The sequence below is a fragment of the Mizuhopecten yessoensis genome, unplaced genomic scaffold, assembly GCF_002113885.1.
Source record: "Mizuhopecten yessoensis strain PY_sf001 unplaced genomic scaffold, ASM211388v2 scaffold716323, whole genome shotgun sequence".
In the NCBI taxonomy this organism is placed as follows: Eukaryota; Metazoa; Mollusca; class Bivalvia; order Pectinida; family Pectinidae; genus Mizuhopecten; species Mizuhopecten yessoensis.
In genome coordinates, this window is record NW_018480059.1 from 76,522 (window position 1) to 92,832 (window position 16,311).

Genomic DNA, 16,311 nt, shown 5'->3' on the forward strand with positions numbered 1-16,311 from the left:
ACAAAACTGCTAGGTCACATCGTTAATCGGATTATTTATGTAATAGAGTCTGTCGATGTGTTGTAAGGCGTTTGAATAGGGGAGACACTTGATTGTTTTGATTTCATTAACTACAACAAGAAAAAGCAAATGAAATATGTCACCCCGTTTAAGATTGACAACTTCCCACTCAAAATGGTATAAGGCTATATGGTACAATATGTTACACACTTTCTATTAGAGTATCGGTTTCCATCACTTGTCGATAATTACAGCTTTAAAATCACATTCTCGTGTAAAAAATACAATGTTTGCTGTTATATTCATTACAGGTTGCTGGACTTTTTATGGAGGCTTAAATGTTCTTTATGAAAAAGGAAATGACAATAAATATATATGTATTTAGAATATAACTCTGCTATACCAAAGGACAATTTAAAGGCCGAACAAATTAAGATAGGGGATACTGCTGCACAAGTTATTGTCGCGTGAAGAGGGTTTTCACTTAAAAAGAAAAATATTTAAACAAAAAACTTGAAATATTCTCCTTTTCTATAGCAGATAATGCAACAAAAATAATGTTTTCCTCCGGACATAGAGTTTCTGCATTTAGCAAGAAATTGATTAATTTCGACACTCTGCAGTTAATATTCATTGATAGCAACACTGGTAAAGTAAAGAAATCCTGAGTTTGGGTCCCCGGAATGTTGGGTGGTATTTTTTCATTTCCAAGTAATCCAAATTTGGAAAAAACTACAGTCTACAAGTTAGATTTTCTATGGAAAAAATCTGTATAAGGCATTAAAAATGCTCTAATAGTGGCATTGGTGATTATGAAATTAATCTTAAAAAAAAAGTATGAGTACCTTTCTCGCAGTGTTATTTCAACGTTTAAGTATACTGTTATCACAGTTTATATAGGTCTGTTAAGCAGACATCATTTAACGTTTATCACGAGATTGTATTTCATAGAATAATATTAAAGGCTATGGTTAAACATAATATAGCAACTTCAACCATGTTTACCTTTTATTAACATGTATAGTAAACACACATCTATAGCAAATTAGTACAAAAATAATCAACTAAAGATGTAATAGAGTAGCTTCAAGTGAAACCCCTTGAAATGACATTCAAGACATGGATTCAGACTTTTAACATCACAATATGTATAGCTCGATACTATAATGGCTGTTAGTGTTGGGTGGTTGGCTCTAATATTGAACTGTACAACTAGAAGTGCAACTTCCTTGGAATGAGAAGTACTGCATCGTTACAAGTAAAACGTTTTGGTTTTGTTCGTTTATATCTTATGTTAACAAAACGTAACTTGAAAGGATTTGTTGATGGATGTAATGATCGCAAATCAACATAGCTGATAAAGAACACAGGTACTAACAGTTTATTTTGTGAAATCAGATTTTCTATAATAGCTTTATATACTGGAATGATACCTTAAATGCAGTTGGACGCATATGACGGAAACTTATTTCAAGGTGCACCCATGTTGACTCTCTGGTTAGGTCAATGTGTTTTTGATACTTACATGTACCTACACTTATGAAGCAGAATATCTATTGAAATGACATTTTCCTTCTCCCTTTGAAGATGATTTATATCCGTATAAAGGGCAGTCAGACGTGTCGTACCACTAAAGGCGTATGGGTTTTAGTTAGGGACAGACATCAGTTAAATCAACCCCGAATACAAAATCATCTGTGTGGAAAGCTAGGGTAGGGCAAATACACACGGAGAGACATACAACCGGAATTCGTTTACGATAGTTCAACTGTTTTCCTAACGTCATATAAAGTTAATCAAGCATACATTAAGTTGTATCTACAAATACATCATTGCGACCTGATCATAGATCTGCTAAAACCTGATTTAGTGTCCAGGATCAATTGCATTCATCCTTAGACATGTCACACTGTAGAATCATCTTTAGACGGAGTGCCACATGAAGGCATCTATATAAGTACACTATACATCGGGGCTTTAAATAGGTCGTTGGTTAAATCCATCGCAGAAATAACTACAAACTAGTAAGGGTTCAGTATGTAACGCATAACTGAACCCAGTCAAACAAGAGTCACTCAACTGAAGATATATACGTCCTTACTGTGACTTTGTATTTACGCTGTATTTCTCATCTAAGAAATCTCAAATATATATTTTAATAGTAGAAATTTTCCTATATCATTGATGACTAATTAGCATGAAACGCAAGATATATATATATATATATGATAGCATTATACTACTTCTGCATAATTAGACAATTTCATAAGTAAAACAATTTTAAGGAGCACAATTATAATTTATAGAAAAATATATGATTTCCAAAAAAACATTACTCCTTTTATCATTTTATTTGTTAAAGTTGAAGTAATTCAATCCCCGAATCCTGGTATGATAGAACCATTTACTATGTCAAATAGGTGTTCAAACTCATGTTTGTCAAACAGCAAAATAATAAACATTCTTTATCGAGAATCTGTCCAAAAGAGCGAAATAATGTTAAAATATGTCGATAAATATGAATAAAATAAGGTCGATGATGGCAGGCCAATTCCATTGAGTATATTACAAAGCGGGGCTCAGGTGATAACAATATAAAGACCTACCTGCTGCCACCTAGTATACAAAGGTATTGAATCGTGACGGCGCGTTACCTAAAGCATCGCTGAGTTCTATGCATTCACTTCGATAGCCTTACCTCAGTCATCAACATGGCGAGCGTCCTAATTGACAAATTTCTCTTTGGAGTTTTCTTTTTTCTTACACTCCAATTCAATGTATGGTGTTCAAATCGTATGTTGGAACCAAACCTGAGAATAGCAGCATTCAACTTGAAAGTATTCGGAGATAAAAAGTTGCAAAACAGTGACGTTGTTAATATTCTCGTGAAGGTATGTGATTTACGTTTACTTTCAGTCTTACTTGTTTTAGTTCATACAATCTGCAGATATTTGTTTATACTTCTTTTGCTTTTCTTTTACTATTTACCATCGAAAGTACATACCTATACCCTACCAAATGATACTACAATATTAAACTCATTGGTTTCGATTTTACTAACCTGAGAAAATTACTTTTTCTATCCTCTGTACTTCGTGACCTCAACCGAGTTAGATGGAAATGTCACTGTGGGTTTAGCTTAGAAAAATGGTATTTAACATCTAAAGAGTAATGTTATGAATATCATTACTGTACCAGGTATAACCTATTCATGATAGCTTTCAATTATGGGTATATATATAGAATCACCTGTAGCCTTTTCGTCCATACAAAACTGTATCTGTATTTAAGTATCAGCTTATTGAGTTGTCACACACTAGGAAACATGTCGGTCTTTATTAGGTACATACGTTTAAATAACTGTGTCTGTATTGATGAATCAGATTATCTGGTTTTCACATACTTTGAAACATGTTGAGTACATACATTTAAACAAACTGTAGGCCAGACACGGTTTGTATTGTATGTTTGAATGTCACATATCTTTGAAGGAAGACACATTTATCGAATATAACATATGCATGATGCTACATTGATATTAACTTTGCTAATAACACTTTCAATAAATATATGAATGATGATACATTAACATCAACTATGTGAGTAAAAGAAGAAACCTCGCTGATGTTAACTGAAATATATATAGCGTGATATATAATCTTTGTAGGAATAAGATGTTAGTTTAACGATCGATAAACAATGTCTGAAAAACAGAAACTGTATGATCTAAGTTTCAATAAACGTTGATGATTTTAGTTTGACAGTAGTGTTAATGATACGTTTGTATCTTTTTCATCATAGGGGAACTATTCTCTTAAGTTTAATTTTGCTCGTGCTGTTTATGGAAAAAACATTGCCTTCTTTATACGAAACTAGAAAATAACCACAAAACCTTTTTTTGTCCAACAGAGAATTAATTCCAAAAATTAAAGGGTCATTCTATATATATACCCATAATTGAAAGCTTTCATGAATAGGTTATTCCAGAAATCAAGTGTGAAAAACGAAAAATAACGAAAAGAAATAATTAATTTTGCCTTTCCTTGAAGTGTAATATTAGCTTTAACTTTTTACTGAGTTTGAACTACTCGTCTTCGAATATAGTACGCTTCAGTATGTCAACTAATACAACATATAACGCATGATTACAACAGAATGGACAAAGTGACATTTATTTTACGTTGCGTGACATATAGATTACATTCATTGACTTTTATATGAGAAAGTAACTGAGGTGGAAACAGTAATAAAGGGAGGTGGGATATACGACAATGTCAACAATCACCACACAGGAAACATTCGGAAATTAGAGTCGGTACAAAAACGAACGGTACAGAGTGAACAGAAAATCAACCTGAACTAGCATAAAGATGATGAGGAAACCAGATGATACAAGAGAATGAGCCTTTCCGCACCAAATGTGACAACTGTTAACGATTCTGCTCCTCTTGCAAAATTCATGAAAGTATGAATGACGCCAACTCTCTAAGAAACATTGAGAAAATCCTTAAAATGGTACTTACTAATAAAGTGTTATCGTAAATTGTCTCCTCAGCTTCTTGTATGCTCAATGTTCTTATCGACGTCGGGTTGCGACTTTTTGTCTGTTTGTAGACACTCTGGTATATTTACCTTTATTAGTATTTATTAGTTACATTGTATCAAATATGCCTCGACAAAGTCGCGGCATAGTATCACACATGTTCCTTAATTTGAGGAGATTCCTAAACAACTTTTCCCATTGAAAAACAATATTTTTCTCAAAGATCCCTATGTAGGAGAAAACACAAAAAATTCCATTGTGGTGTTTCGTGAATACACATCTTCTCTTAACTTCGTGTTGGATATCACTGTAGCATGACTGGGCCAGAGCACTACCACTGACCAGATATAGGCCTAGGGGGTCAGAGTACAACCGTTGACCAGGTATAGGGGTCAGAACACTACCGTTGACCAGGTATATGGGTCAGGGCATTACCATTGACCAGGCATAGGGGTCACGATTATTTTCTCTCTCCTTTTCTAGTGTTTTTTTTATAGATATTCTGCAAGATATGATTTTTCTTTCTAGAAATGATTCATCAAAAGCTATAGTTGTGCAGGAGATGAGTTTCAGTGCAACGGCACTCTCCTGGCAGTGGTACAGGAATCGTTAACTTCACTGGTACTGATTTTAAAATGATAATGTTTAGAAATTGTATCTGGTTCAGGAAAGTTCGAGAAAATAGAGAGTTTTTCCCCATCAACTTTTAGTTCCGATGTTGGGATAGTCCAGCAGCCAACTAACTTTACCTGGAAGTGGAGTATATACAATATTTGTTGGTTGATTTGTGTCCATAAATAATTAGAATCCGAATGATGACACCCTTTCACATTGTTTTTTTTCTTATTTGCATAAAACCAAGATGGCCACCATTGTTCTATTTGAATATACTATAATTAAGATCTCTCGGCTTCTAAAAGGGATTTTAAAACAATCTAAAATGTTTTAACGGGGCTTTAATACATAAGGAACCCAATGGAATAACTCTTTTTATGATTTGACAAATTCTTCATTTGCATAAGTCCAAGATTGCCGCCGTCTCTCTCGGGAGACTGGTTTTATGTCACCACATTCTGGTTACAATTTTGGATACATCTTAAATGATTTTTTAGTGTTTTGAACAAATAGAGGTTAACGTTTTGCTGTACTTTTGAATGACATGCTTGATTGATCCAAATGTTGGCAATATCACTGAACACCTTCAATATAATATTAGTATTTTGTCATTGACGTATACGTTAGAATATTTGTGGTTATAATACATGCCATTGTACACAGTTATCAACATGATGTTCCTCTCATTTGTCTGTGTTGACATTAACACGTTTATATCTAATTTGCATCGTTGTCATCTGCATCAGAGGCTATACCACATTTAGTCAGTTCGTTATGACAGTCCTCAGCATGATATCCGAAAAATACAGTGTACGGTAGTTTACTGCTCACAGATCCACATCTTCCTGATTTGCAAGGTGTTTCACTTTCACAAGAGCAGCGAATCAGTTTTAAAATCACTTGTGGAGCAAGGGACACATCTTCATGTATCGATTACGGCAATACAGTCTTAGAAATGTCAAAAACATATCCATCTCATGTTGGATCAAGTGAGGGAGGGTCTAAATCCAAAGCGTGTTTCCAGCTGCTTGCAGGTGTGCCCGTTTGACATTTTCCAGAAATGCTTCTGTTATGGGAGGTAGAGACTTCAGCTTTGGTATGACTGTGGTGCACTTTCCGAAAAACTTTCAGTACCCTGATATTATATTGAAGGTGTTCAATGATATTGCCACCATTTGGATCAATCAATCATGATATTCAAAAGTACAGCAAAATGTTAACAGATTGACAACGGCCATACTGGAATATGCAAATATATTAAAATTGTAATGTAAGATGTATTATATTGGACCTCTATTTATTCCAAACACTAAAACAAATCATTTAAGATGTATCTAAACTTGTATCAAGAATGTGGTGACATAAGACCGGTCTCTCGAGTGGTTTGACGGCGGTCATCTTGGATTTATGCAAATGAAGGTTTTTTGAAATCATAATAAAGTATTCCAATGGGTTCCTAATGTCTTTAAGTCCCGTTAAAACATTTTAGATTGTTTTAAAATTCCTTTTAGAAACCGAGATTTCTTAATTATAGTATATTCAATAGAACAATGGCGGCCATCTTGGTTTATGCAAATTAGAAAAAGTGCCCAAATGTGACATGGTGTCTTCAAGCGGATTGTTAGTATTCTTGGTCTCAGTGACTCAAATCAATCAAAATATATTGTATATTCTCTACTTCCAGGTATACCACTAAAATCCCTTTTGGCTATGATTTCAAGCTTTGGTAATTGTTTAAATGATTTTGAAGTATAAATACAAATGTGTATTTTATTACCTTTAACGTGTTAAACAATTAGCCGACGATGCATTTTACTAAAAACAAATATACCAGGGCAATACTAATTCATTTAGGGTATTCCCTATAAAATAAATCAGCTTTTTTAACCAAACAACGTTATTCGGGACTTAATATCCGTGTGGATAAGTTGAACCTCATCAATCAATGATAAAATTGATTTTTAGAAAGAAAAAAAATAACAAATAAGTTAGAGGTTATCTCTTGAACTCTATTATAACCCAAGACAATATATGCGTTTGCAGAGTAAATCAACGGTGTCCTTGAGAGGTTGTGAGTATCGATGTAATCGCTAATAATACAAATGATGCACCTATTAATAAATGTGTAGGATGACACAGAAAGCATATACCCTTAAATACCTTATGGAAACAAATGTGTTTTTTTACTAATTACACGATTTCTTTAATTTATTTACTTATTTATTTGAGCAGATCATCAAACGATACGATATCACTATCGTCCAAGAAATAAGAGATATAGATGGATCGTCCTTCAAAACACTGATGGAAAAACTAAATAGGTAGGTCATCTGTGAAAATAAATATTTGCTGTGTGTGGATATTTTCTGTTATTTCTGGCTAACTAAATTAATGCAAATAGGTTTTTTCTAATGCCACATTACAAGTATGTGCCCAGCTACATCGCCAATGTTTCCACATAGCAAATAGTTTGTTTTGTCAAACGGTGAATATTTTACGCAGCAAAAAATTGTTTGATCATATTGCGAAATTATTCGCAAAGCAAATATTTTGTTAGGTCGAAATGTGAAAGTGTTCACACAGCAAATAGTTTGTTTGGTTAAAATGCGAAGGTTTGAAATAACAAATAGTTTGTTTGGTAAAAATGCAAGCAATCCATTTTTTTTTCATTTATGATCATGCTTTATTATGATTTTATCAAGAATCAATATTAACTGCATTAGAATACGGAATACAGCAGAGTTATATAAAAAAAAACGGCAACAGGATTACCATTACAATCGATTGAAATGATTCTGATTTTCCTGATAATGTTGCTGATTTTATTTATACTATTTGTGGTTGTTGTAAGTGCAGGACGCTCTATAATGTACCAGTCGCTGATCTCTTTTCTTTCTTTTCTTTTAGTTTTCCATAAATAATTTCGAAATACAGAGCCGTCGTTTTTTAACGGAATTACGTGTCCTGTTTGATCGTTACTGCCTGTAATTACAGAACCCACTCATTAATTAAATGACCCAATCTATACTATCATTGAGTTCTATTCGGCCGAACGAAAATATTGATCTCATCAGCATTCGATTTACCCATAGTATAATTTCTAATAAGCAAAAAAGTAGTTCTAAACTAAGTCCGCGGATATGGCTTCTACAGTTCTGCTTTTTCCTCTAAAGTAGCATTTTAAATATTCGCATTCACTATTTTAAATGAACTAATTCAATTGCTTTATGTTTTTTAATTCAGTCAAGCGATGGATCCAGAGTATGCCAGCGTATTGAGTGACCGCCTTGGTAAGACTAATAGCAAAGAAGAGTACGGAATGATATACAGGTAGGCAACGATAACCTAAAAAAAACCATATTTTAGGATTATAGATTTTTGATAAATAAAGAGTGGTAGACTATTGTGTCAAGACATATCTAATTACATATTGGTTCATCATTGCTCAACAGGTGACGGATACGCGCAAATTTATTTTCCAATGCGAAGCAATACCTCATAAATGCAAGATTACAATCATATTAATCGAAATGAATCATTTTGTGACAAGATTAGGAGTAGAAACCTAATAATATCGTGTAAAATACTTATTTTAATGTAACAATTATTGTACATCTCTCTTGGGTTATTAAATTTCCACTTACAATGTATTTCGTTAATCACAGGAAGGGCCTCGTCCTTTTGGTCGACACGTACCAGTACCCAGACCCAAGTTACACATTTTTTGAGAGACCACCGTTTGCATTTAGAGTTCGCACGAACGCAGTCGGTATGACACACCTCACGCAAGTAATGAACATGTGTTTTACACTTGGGAATATTTTAAGTGTTTAAATGTTACAGATTACGAATTGGTTTGCATGAATTCGTCCCCTTAACCGACAGAAACACATACTCAGGAACATTTAGTGACTGACTCATTCGCTATCAATCATTATATGTGTCGTTTGTTGGTATAAATCGGTCTACAAATGATCCCAATAAAAAGAAAGAAAAATGGGTAAACACTTTTAAACATTATTTTAAATTATATGTCTGTCTAACCAAAACGTTTTATGACGAATATTTTGAAACACTATGAAGAGAACACTAATATGGATGACACATTTAAGATGATGAGCATTAATTGTATATTTATTAAGGTTTTAAACACTCTTATACTGTTATGAATACACATTTTTGTTCCCTTTGTTAAAACATCAATTTTAAACACAACAATAGAAGAAAATGAAGCTTCTGGGCTTCGGTTATTTAACCCGTGATATGTGGTCAACGGTATCCATTATTTAAAACAAAACATTACAGATTTAGATGAGTTTGCAATCATTGCTATTCACACCAAGCCCGAGAATGCTGTTGAGGAAATAAAAAAACTCGTCGATGTATACCAGAACACCAGTGATCACTGGAACGGCTTAAAGGTAACGCATACTACAGATAATGTATATTACAGGTAACGAATATAACAGGTAACTCGTACTACAGGTAATGCATATTAAGGAATTTTGTGTTAAAAGTAATGCATATTAAGGAAATATGTATTAAAGTAACTCATATTAAGGAAATATGCATTAAAAGTAATGCATATTAAAGGTAACACATATCACAAGTAATGCATAGAAGGAAATATGTGTTAAAAATAATGTATTTCATATTGAAATAACACATTCCTGTGCGTATCTGACAGAACTTTCTTCTAGAGTAAGAAAGGGATGTAAGACATTTCTATCTCTGACGTATACTCTGGACAGGTGTATCCACACTTCTCTCGGTGTACGATATCCTTGTTTCACCTAAGAGTTATAATGGGGAGATAAAATTACAAACCAAACGACATGTTCGTATACTCGTTTTTTTTTTTTGCTAAGATCGGTCAAACATACAATGCTTACGTTCTATGTGATTTTTGGTGAAATTAATATTTTGATCAAAAGCAGAACAAATCCATACAATATCTTCTAGGTGTGTTACAAGAAAAATGAATGTTTGCGTTATCGATAAAATAGTATTTTTTTCTTAATTATGGAAGTAAATAGTCGAATTATATTTTATCTCAGAAAAGCAGCTCAGATTACCCCTTCCCCGAATTGTTAAATTCATAAATCCTCAGTTTTTCATGGGTTTTTTTGCTGATTTAAGAATTGATAAAAAAAAAGTTGAAATGAAAGAAAAAGCCTTTTCCTACTTAAAACAGACACTTTGCGGGATCAAAAACCAAACGGGCTGTAGCTGATACACTGAAAACAATACTATAATTTCCCACTTTTTTAGATATCAGTTTCATAATATCGAACATAATTAACTTGTATGGCAATTCAACTTGATGCAATTTAAAAATGGTAAAGCAATGACAATTTTAGTGACTTAGACAAGATAAAAAAAGGTTGAATTTTGACGTTCCTTGTGAACAAAGTTTTTCGTTATTTTTTCAGATAATTGATTGCGTTCAAACTTGGTCTTCGTATATAACATTTTATAAAATCTTGTTTCACAAGAACAAAACGATATTTGGGCGCTATTTAAACCTAGAAGAGCATATCCTTAAAGCAATTAACGGTAACGTACATGAAAGTTATGGTATATTGCCTAATTGGATAGCTCATAATGTCTTGCCTTTTGTTGTCTTCTCGGTCCCGTTGACATTTTATATCGCCTTAGATTTCGGAATTTGTACCTATATCTGCTTTACTTCCACATAGAACATCCTAATCGCCGGAGACTTCAACGCTGGCTGCAGGTATGTGACTGCTTCCGAGATGAAGACCATTGCTCTCCGAAATGACCCGAGTTATACCTGGCTTATTGGTGATAATGTTGATACTACAACCTACAACAGTGACTGTGCTTACGACAGGTGCGTGTCGTTGAAATATTTTGATCACTCAAGTGCATTAATCACACTGCAATGTATGAAGTATCTCCATTTGTCATCTCTCTCTACATTGAGAATATCAATTATCGCTCTTATTTTCTATCTTTATCTACTCAATGACTGTACCAATTATTGTCCTTACCACCGACCTGTATTTTATAATTATATAATGTGTCATTTATCGTCCGTACCATCTGTCTATATCTGATATTGAGAGTAAACCGATTATCGCCCCCTCTGTATGCCTGTATCCCTATTAGCGATCTACTTCATGGTTTTAGTCTTATGTATTTTCAAATGTCCAATGATAATGAAGAGATGCGTTCCATGATGCCGGAGAGAGAAAAGTGCCTTTGACTTTAGATTGTGGTATTTGGCAATGATTAATACAGTACTAAGTAATCGGCCCATTTGATTGATTTTTTAAGCTAACACTATAAGTGTCGTCATATATTTAAACACTATGCACAGTGTTTATATAAGTAATAGTAATGACGTTTACAATATTTTGCAACCACACCAGGCATGGCTGAATTTTCTACATATTCCAGAGCTGCATGCAGCCTTTACAAACTGCTAATTGCTCACCTAAACAGCTTCATTATTTTACACCTTCGTGTTTATTCTTATTAGTAAGTAAAGTATATCCTGCATGTGCTCATGTTGTTACGATTTCACGATATCAAAGTGACATTGTTTAATCGCATAACTACACATTTAGGTTTCGACGAAACTTGTATCATCATTATTTCATCTACTGTAAATATGTAATTGGCAGATTTGTGGTTGCTGGCGATGCATTAAAAGCTGCCATTGTACCAGGGACTGCACGTGTATTCAGGTTTGATGAGGAGTACAAACTAACGGAGGAAGAGGTAAAATACTTTTAGACTCGTGTACAAGTAACATTTTCCTGTAGCATATATAATTGTACAAAAATTGTAGAAATACTGATTCACAATGTAACCAGAGCTCTCCCAGTAAAGAAATATCATGTTCTTTATCAAAAGGCTACAGAGACTTCATTTGATCACTTGATATTAGATTCTAATTTAAGATATGTTGAATTCGGTACATATTTATAAAAAGAAATACATGAAAAATAACTTAGAGCATGGGCCAAGGGATAAGAACAAACATTTATCATTGGCAGTAATGATAACATAAGCGTGTTTATATTTACATGCCCAGAAATTGAATATAATTATATAGTAATAGGGTTTGAATCTCAACCCTTTCAATATTTTGCTCAGGACTAACTCCCCATGGGTTTAGCCGGACTCCGAAGCCAATACTTGATATATCGGTTCATCCATCTCTTAATTCATGTCCACCGAAAATAAGAACTTTAAAGTGGGGGTCTCGGCCATTTCCGATATATGACCCGTTGACTAAGTCCCGAAGCAGGATAGCACCAAACACATTGAATTCGTCCCAATAGCTTGCCCCTTGCGTTGCACTAACATCATTTGTATAACATTGAGACATCTTGGCCAAAGGATGTTCTAAATCTTTTATAAAAGAAGATTTACGTCTATTTCCTCCAATTGTTCCTGCCCTTCTGTTCCAAGGGCACACGAAATAAGTCACCTTGGCCCAGTGATCCTTTAGCATTAATTTGGTTCAAAATTCTTCAATGTATTGTTTTTTTTAAATTTACCTCTATTTCTCCCATTAAGCCCCGTCCCTCTAAATGAACCACAGTCAAACAAAATGTGGTTCCATTGTTTTTTCAGACGAAGGATGTCAGTGATCATTATCCTATTGAAGTTGACATTAGAGGGAAAGGTAAGAAATAATAAAACACCGTACACTGTATCAGTGTAACGTTTATTTTAGCATTGTCAACATTTATATTGAGGAATAGATCTATCATGATGAATCCCCAATATTTTTTATGAATTCATCCAACAATTGTTTTACCCTCCTCAAGAAATTGCCTACTGATGCTGTATACGGGACTAATTTGTGTATCCCTTACTAAATAGAATATCTTATATTTTGTATGATGTAATCGAAACGAATTATGTATTTAGATGTCCGTGAATTGGAATTTGCGTTGCATCAAAACTTCAAACGCAGCCTCGTTCATAGGATGATGCTCAACGAAATAGGTACCGAAATACGAGTATCGTTCTAAGCGTAGTCGGTAATCGGGCTCCTGACCTATACATTGTAGGTTTTTCATCCATTATTTATCTTTGGGGAACAGAAATAAAGAAACTTGTAAATACCAATGCACATTCGACCTATTAAAGCAAACCTTATCACTATTGGAATTAAAATAGTAAGTAAATAATAAAAAAAACACATTATAAGCACGCTTGCAATTTAGATACCAGAACTCAGTGGCTACTAGAGTTTGTATCGTCCACCTCTTATGCTTTCAGTTGACCGGTCCGAACTCGATAAATTTCACAGTTACATGTCGATGTCCTTTCAAGATATAACAGTTCACCCAAAATCAGCAATCGAACAGATAACAAGATCACTTGTTTTCAAGAAAAATGGATTTAGCATTTCGTATGAGATGAGCAGCAAGGTCAGAGCACATGCCAAGGCCTCTTTAGACAACAAGACGAAATCCGAGATCTTGACAACACTGGAACGCATCCACAAAGATAGCTCTCCGCTTATTACCGAACAAGTCCTCGAGCTGACAGAACTGTACCTAAATTCACCCATCATGAATGGCATCCCAGGGGCTCACGGTTTCCTTGTTCCCTACAATGGTAATACGTATACTTTTGTATTGTCCTGTGAATGGGACGGGCAAAATCGATGTAGCTTTAAACTTTCACGCGGTATCGACACATTCAACAGCGTCACTTAGAAGTTCAATATATGACTCAAGATCACAGTAAAATACTTCCGACGGTAGAATACAGATCATCTAAATTGAACTACAATGTACCTCGCATATCACAATTTTATGTAACCACAATGTGACTTTCTGTTAATTTTTCCTGCTATGATATGTTACCAGAGTGTAACATCCTGATAATATTACCTGCTATGAGATGTTACCAGAGTGTAACATCCTGATATTATTACCTGCAGTGATATTGACGATTTTAATCGTTAATCATGAGGAAATAATTAAAATAGCATGTCAAGAAATTACGCTTAAGTACTAGGTGAAGGGTGTCATGTCGGGTCCTTAAAGTTACTCTTACATTATAACATGATATTTGTTAATGTGTATGTGTCAAAAAATATATAATAACCAGAATAAACATTTACAGTACAACACCTGTTTACATATTTAATAAGTACTTTGATTTTATTTAATATTTGTTTCTCAAAAATTTGTTAGGTATCTGACATCTGCTTTAATTCTGCTAACAATAATATTCCATGAGAAAATCCATACTACAAAGTATCATTATTAGGGTGACACTATTTCCCTCCTAGTTTTTGTTGTGATATTCGTGACATTTGTACAATTACTGTAGTTACTCTTCATCATATTACTATATATATATGAGTCAGCGTGAAAAGGAGACCCAGCGTAAAAGCTTTTGTAAAATTCGACTGTAATAAACATTGAAATATAAATGCAGGCGTTTGTTGTTACATATAGAATGCTACTAGTTTATAACTGGTTACCAGCTGTTTCATCGAGTAGAAATAAATTGTATGTGAAATGCGTGGGATACAACAGTATACAAATGACACAATGATTATAACTAAATTTCTCGTTTTAATCTCAATCGCAGTTAATAGAACATTTCTTCTTCAAAACTAACCTATATGTCCTGTTCTGGATATCTTAGTGTGTATATATAAACGCTCTATATGTCCTGTTCTGGATATCTTAGTGTGTATATATGTATGCTCTATATGTCCTGTTCTGGATATCTTAGTGTGTATATATATATGCTCTATATATCCTGTTCTGGATATCTTAGTGTGTATATATATATGCTCTATATATCCTGTTCTGGATATCTTAGTGTGTATATATATATGCTCTATATATCCTGTTCTGGATATCTTAGTGTGTATATATATATGCTCTATATATCCTGTTCTGGATATCTTAGTGTGTATATATATATGCTCTATATATCCTGTTCTGGATATCTTAGTGTGTATATATATATGCTCTATATATCCTGTTCTGGATATCTTAGTGTGTATATATATATGCTCTATATATCCTGTTCTGGATATCTTAGTGTGTATATATATATGCTCTATATATCCTGTTCTGGATATCTTAGTGTGTATATATATATGCTCTATATATCCTGTTCTGGATATCTTAGTGTGTATATATATATGCTCTATATATCCTGTTCTGGATATCTTAGTGTGTATATATATATGCTCTATATATCCTGTTCTGGATATCTTAGTGTGTATATATATATGCTCTATATATCCTGTTCTGGATATCTTAGTGTGTATATATATATGCTCTATATATCCTGTTCTGGATATCTTAGTGTGTATATATATATGCTCTATATATCCTGTTCTGGATATCTTAGTGTGTATATATATATGCTCTATATATCCTGTTCTGGATATCTTAGTGTGTATATATATATGCTCTATATATCCTGTTCTGGATATCTTAGTGTGTATATATATATGCTCTATATATCCTGTTCTGGATATCTTAGTGTGTATATATATATGCTCTATATATCCTGTTCTGGATATCTTAGTGTGTATATATATATGCTCTATATATCCTGTTCTGGATATCTTAGTGTGTATATATATATGCTCTATATATCCTGTTCTGGATATCTTAGTGTGTATATATATATGCTCTATATATCCTGTTCTGGATATCTTAGTGTGTATATATATATGCTCTATATATCCTGTTCTGGATATCTTAGTGTGTATATATATATGCTCTATATATCCTGTTCTGGATATCTTAGTGTGTATATATATATGCTCTATATATCCTGTTCTGGATATCTTAGTGTGTATATATATATGCTCTATATATCCTGTTCTGGATATCTTAGTGTGTATATATATATGCTCTATATATCCTGTTCTGGATATCTTAGTGTGTATATATATATGCTCTATATATCCTGTTCTGGATATCTTAGTGTGTATATATATATGCTCTATATATCCTGTTCTGGATATCTTAGTGTGTATATATATATGCTCTATATATCCTGTTCTGGATATCTTAGTGTGTATATATATATGCTCTATATATCCTGTTCTGGATATCTTAGTGTGTATATATATATGCTCTATATATCCTGTTCTGGATATCTTAGTGTGTATATATATATGCTCT

At 33.4% G+C, this 16,311-nt stretch overlaps 1 protein-coding gene across 1 annotated transcript; it reads left to right on the forward strand.

The window, feature by feature from the left end:
- Nucleotides 1–2,671: 2,671 nt before the first annotated feature.
- On the forward strand, nt 2,672–14,577 carry LOC110443063 (deoxyribonuclease-1-like). Its single transcript, XM_021487034.1, has 9 exons — nt 2,672–2,891; nt 7,391–7,479; nt 8,402–8,488; nt 8,824–8,927; nt 9,464–9,579; nt 10,858–11,012; nt 11,809–11,905; nt 12,767–12,818; nt 13,421–14,577. Exons 1-9 carry the CDS (start codon nt 2,712–2,714, stop codon nt 13,861–13,863), a joined length of 1,323 nt encoding a protein of 440 aa, XP_021342709.1. The 5' UTR covers nt 2,672–2,711; the 3' UTR covers nt 13,864–14,577.
- Nucleotides 14,578–16,311: the final 1,734 nt, after the last annotated feature.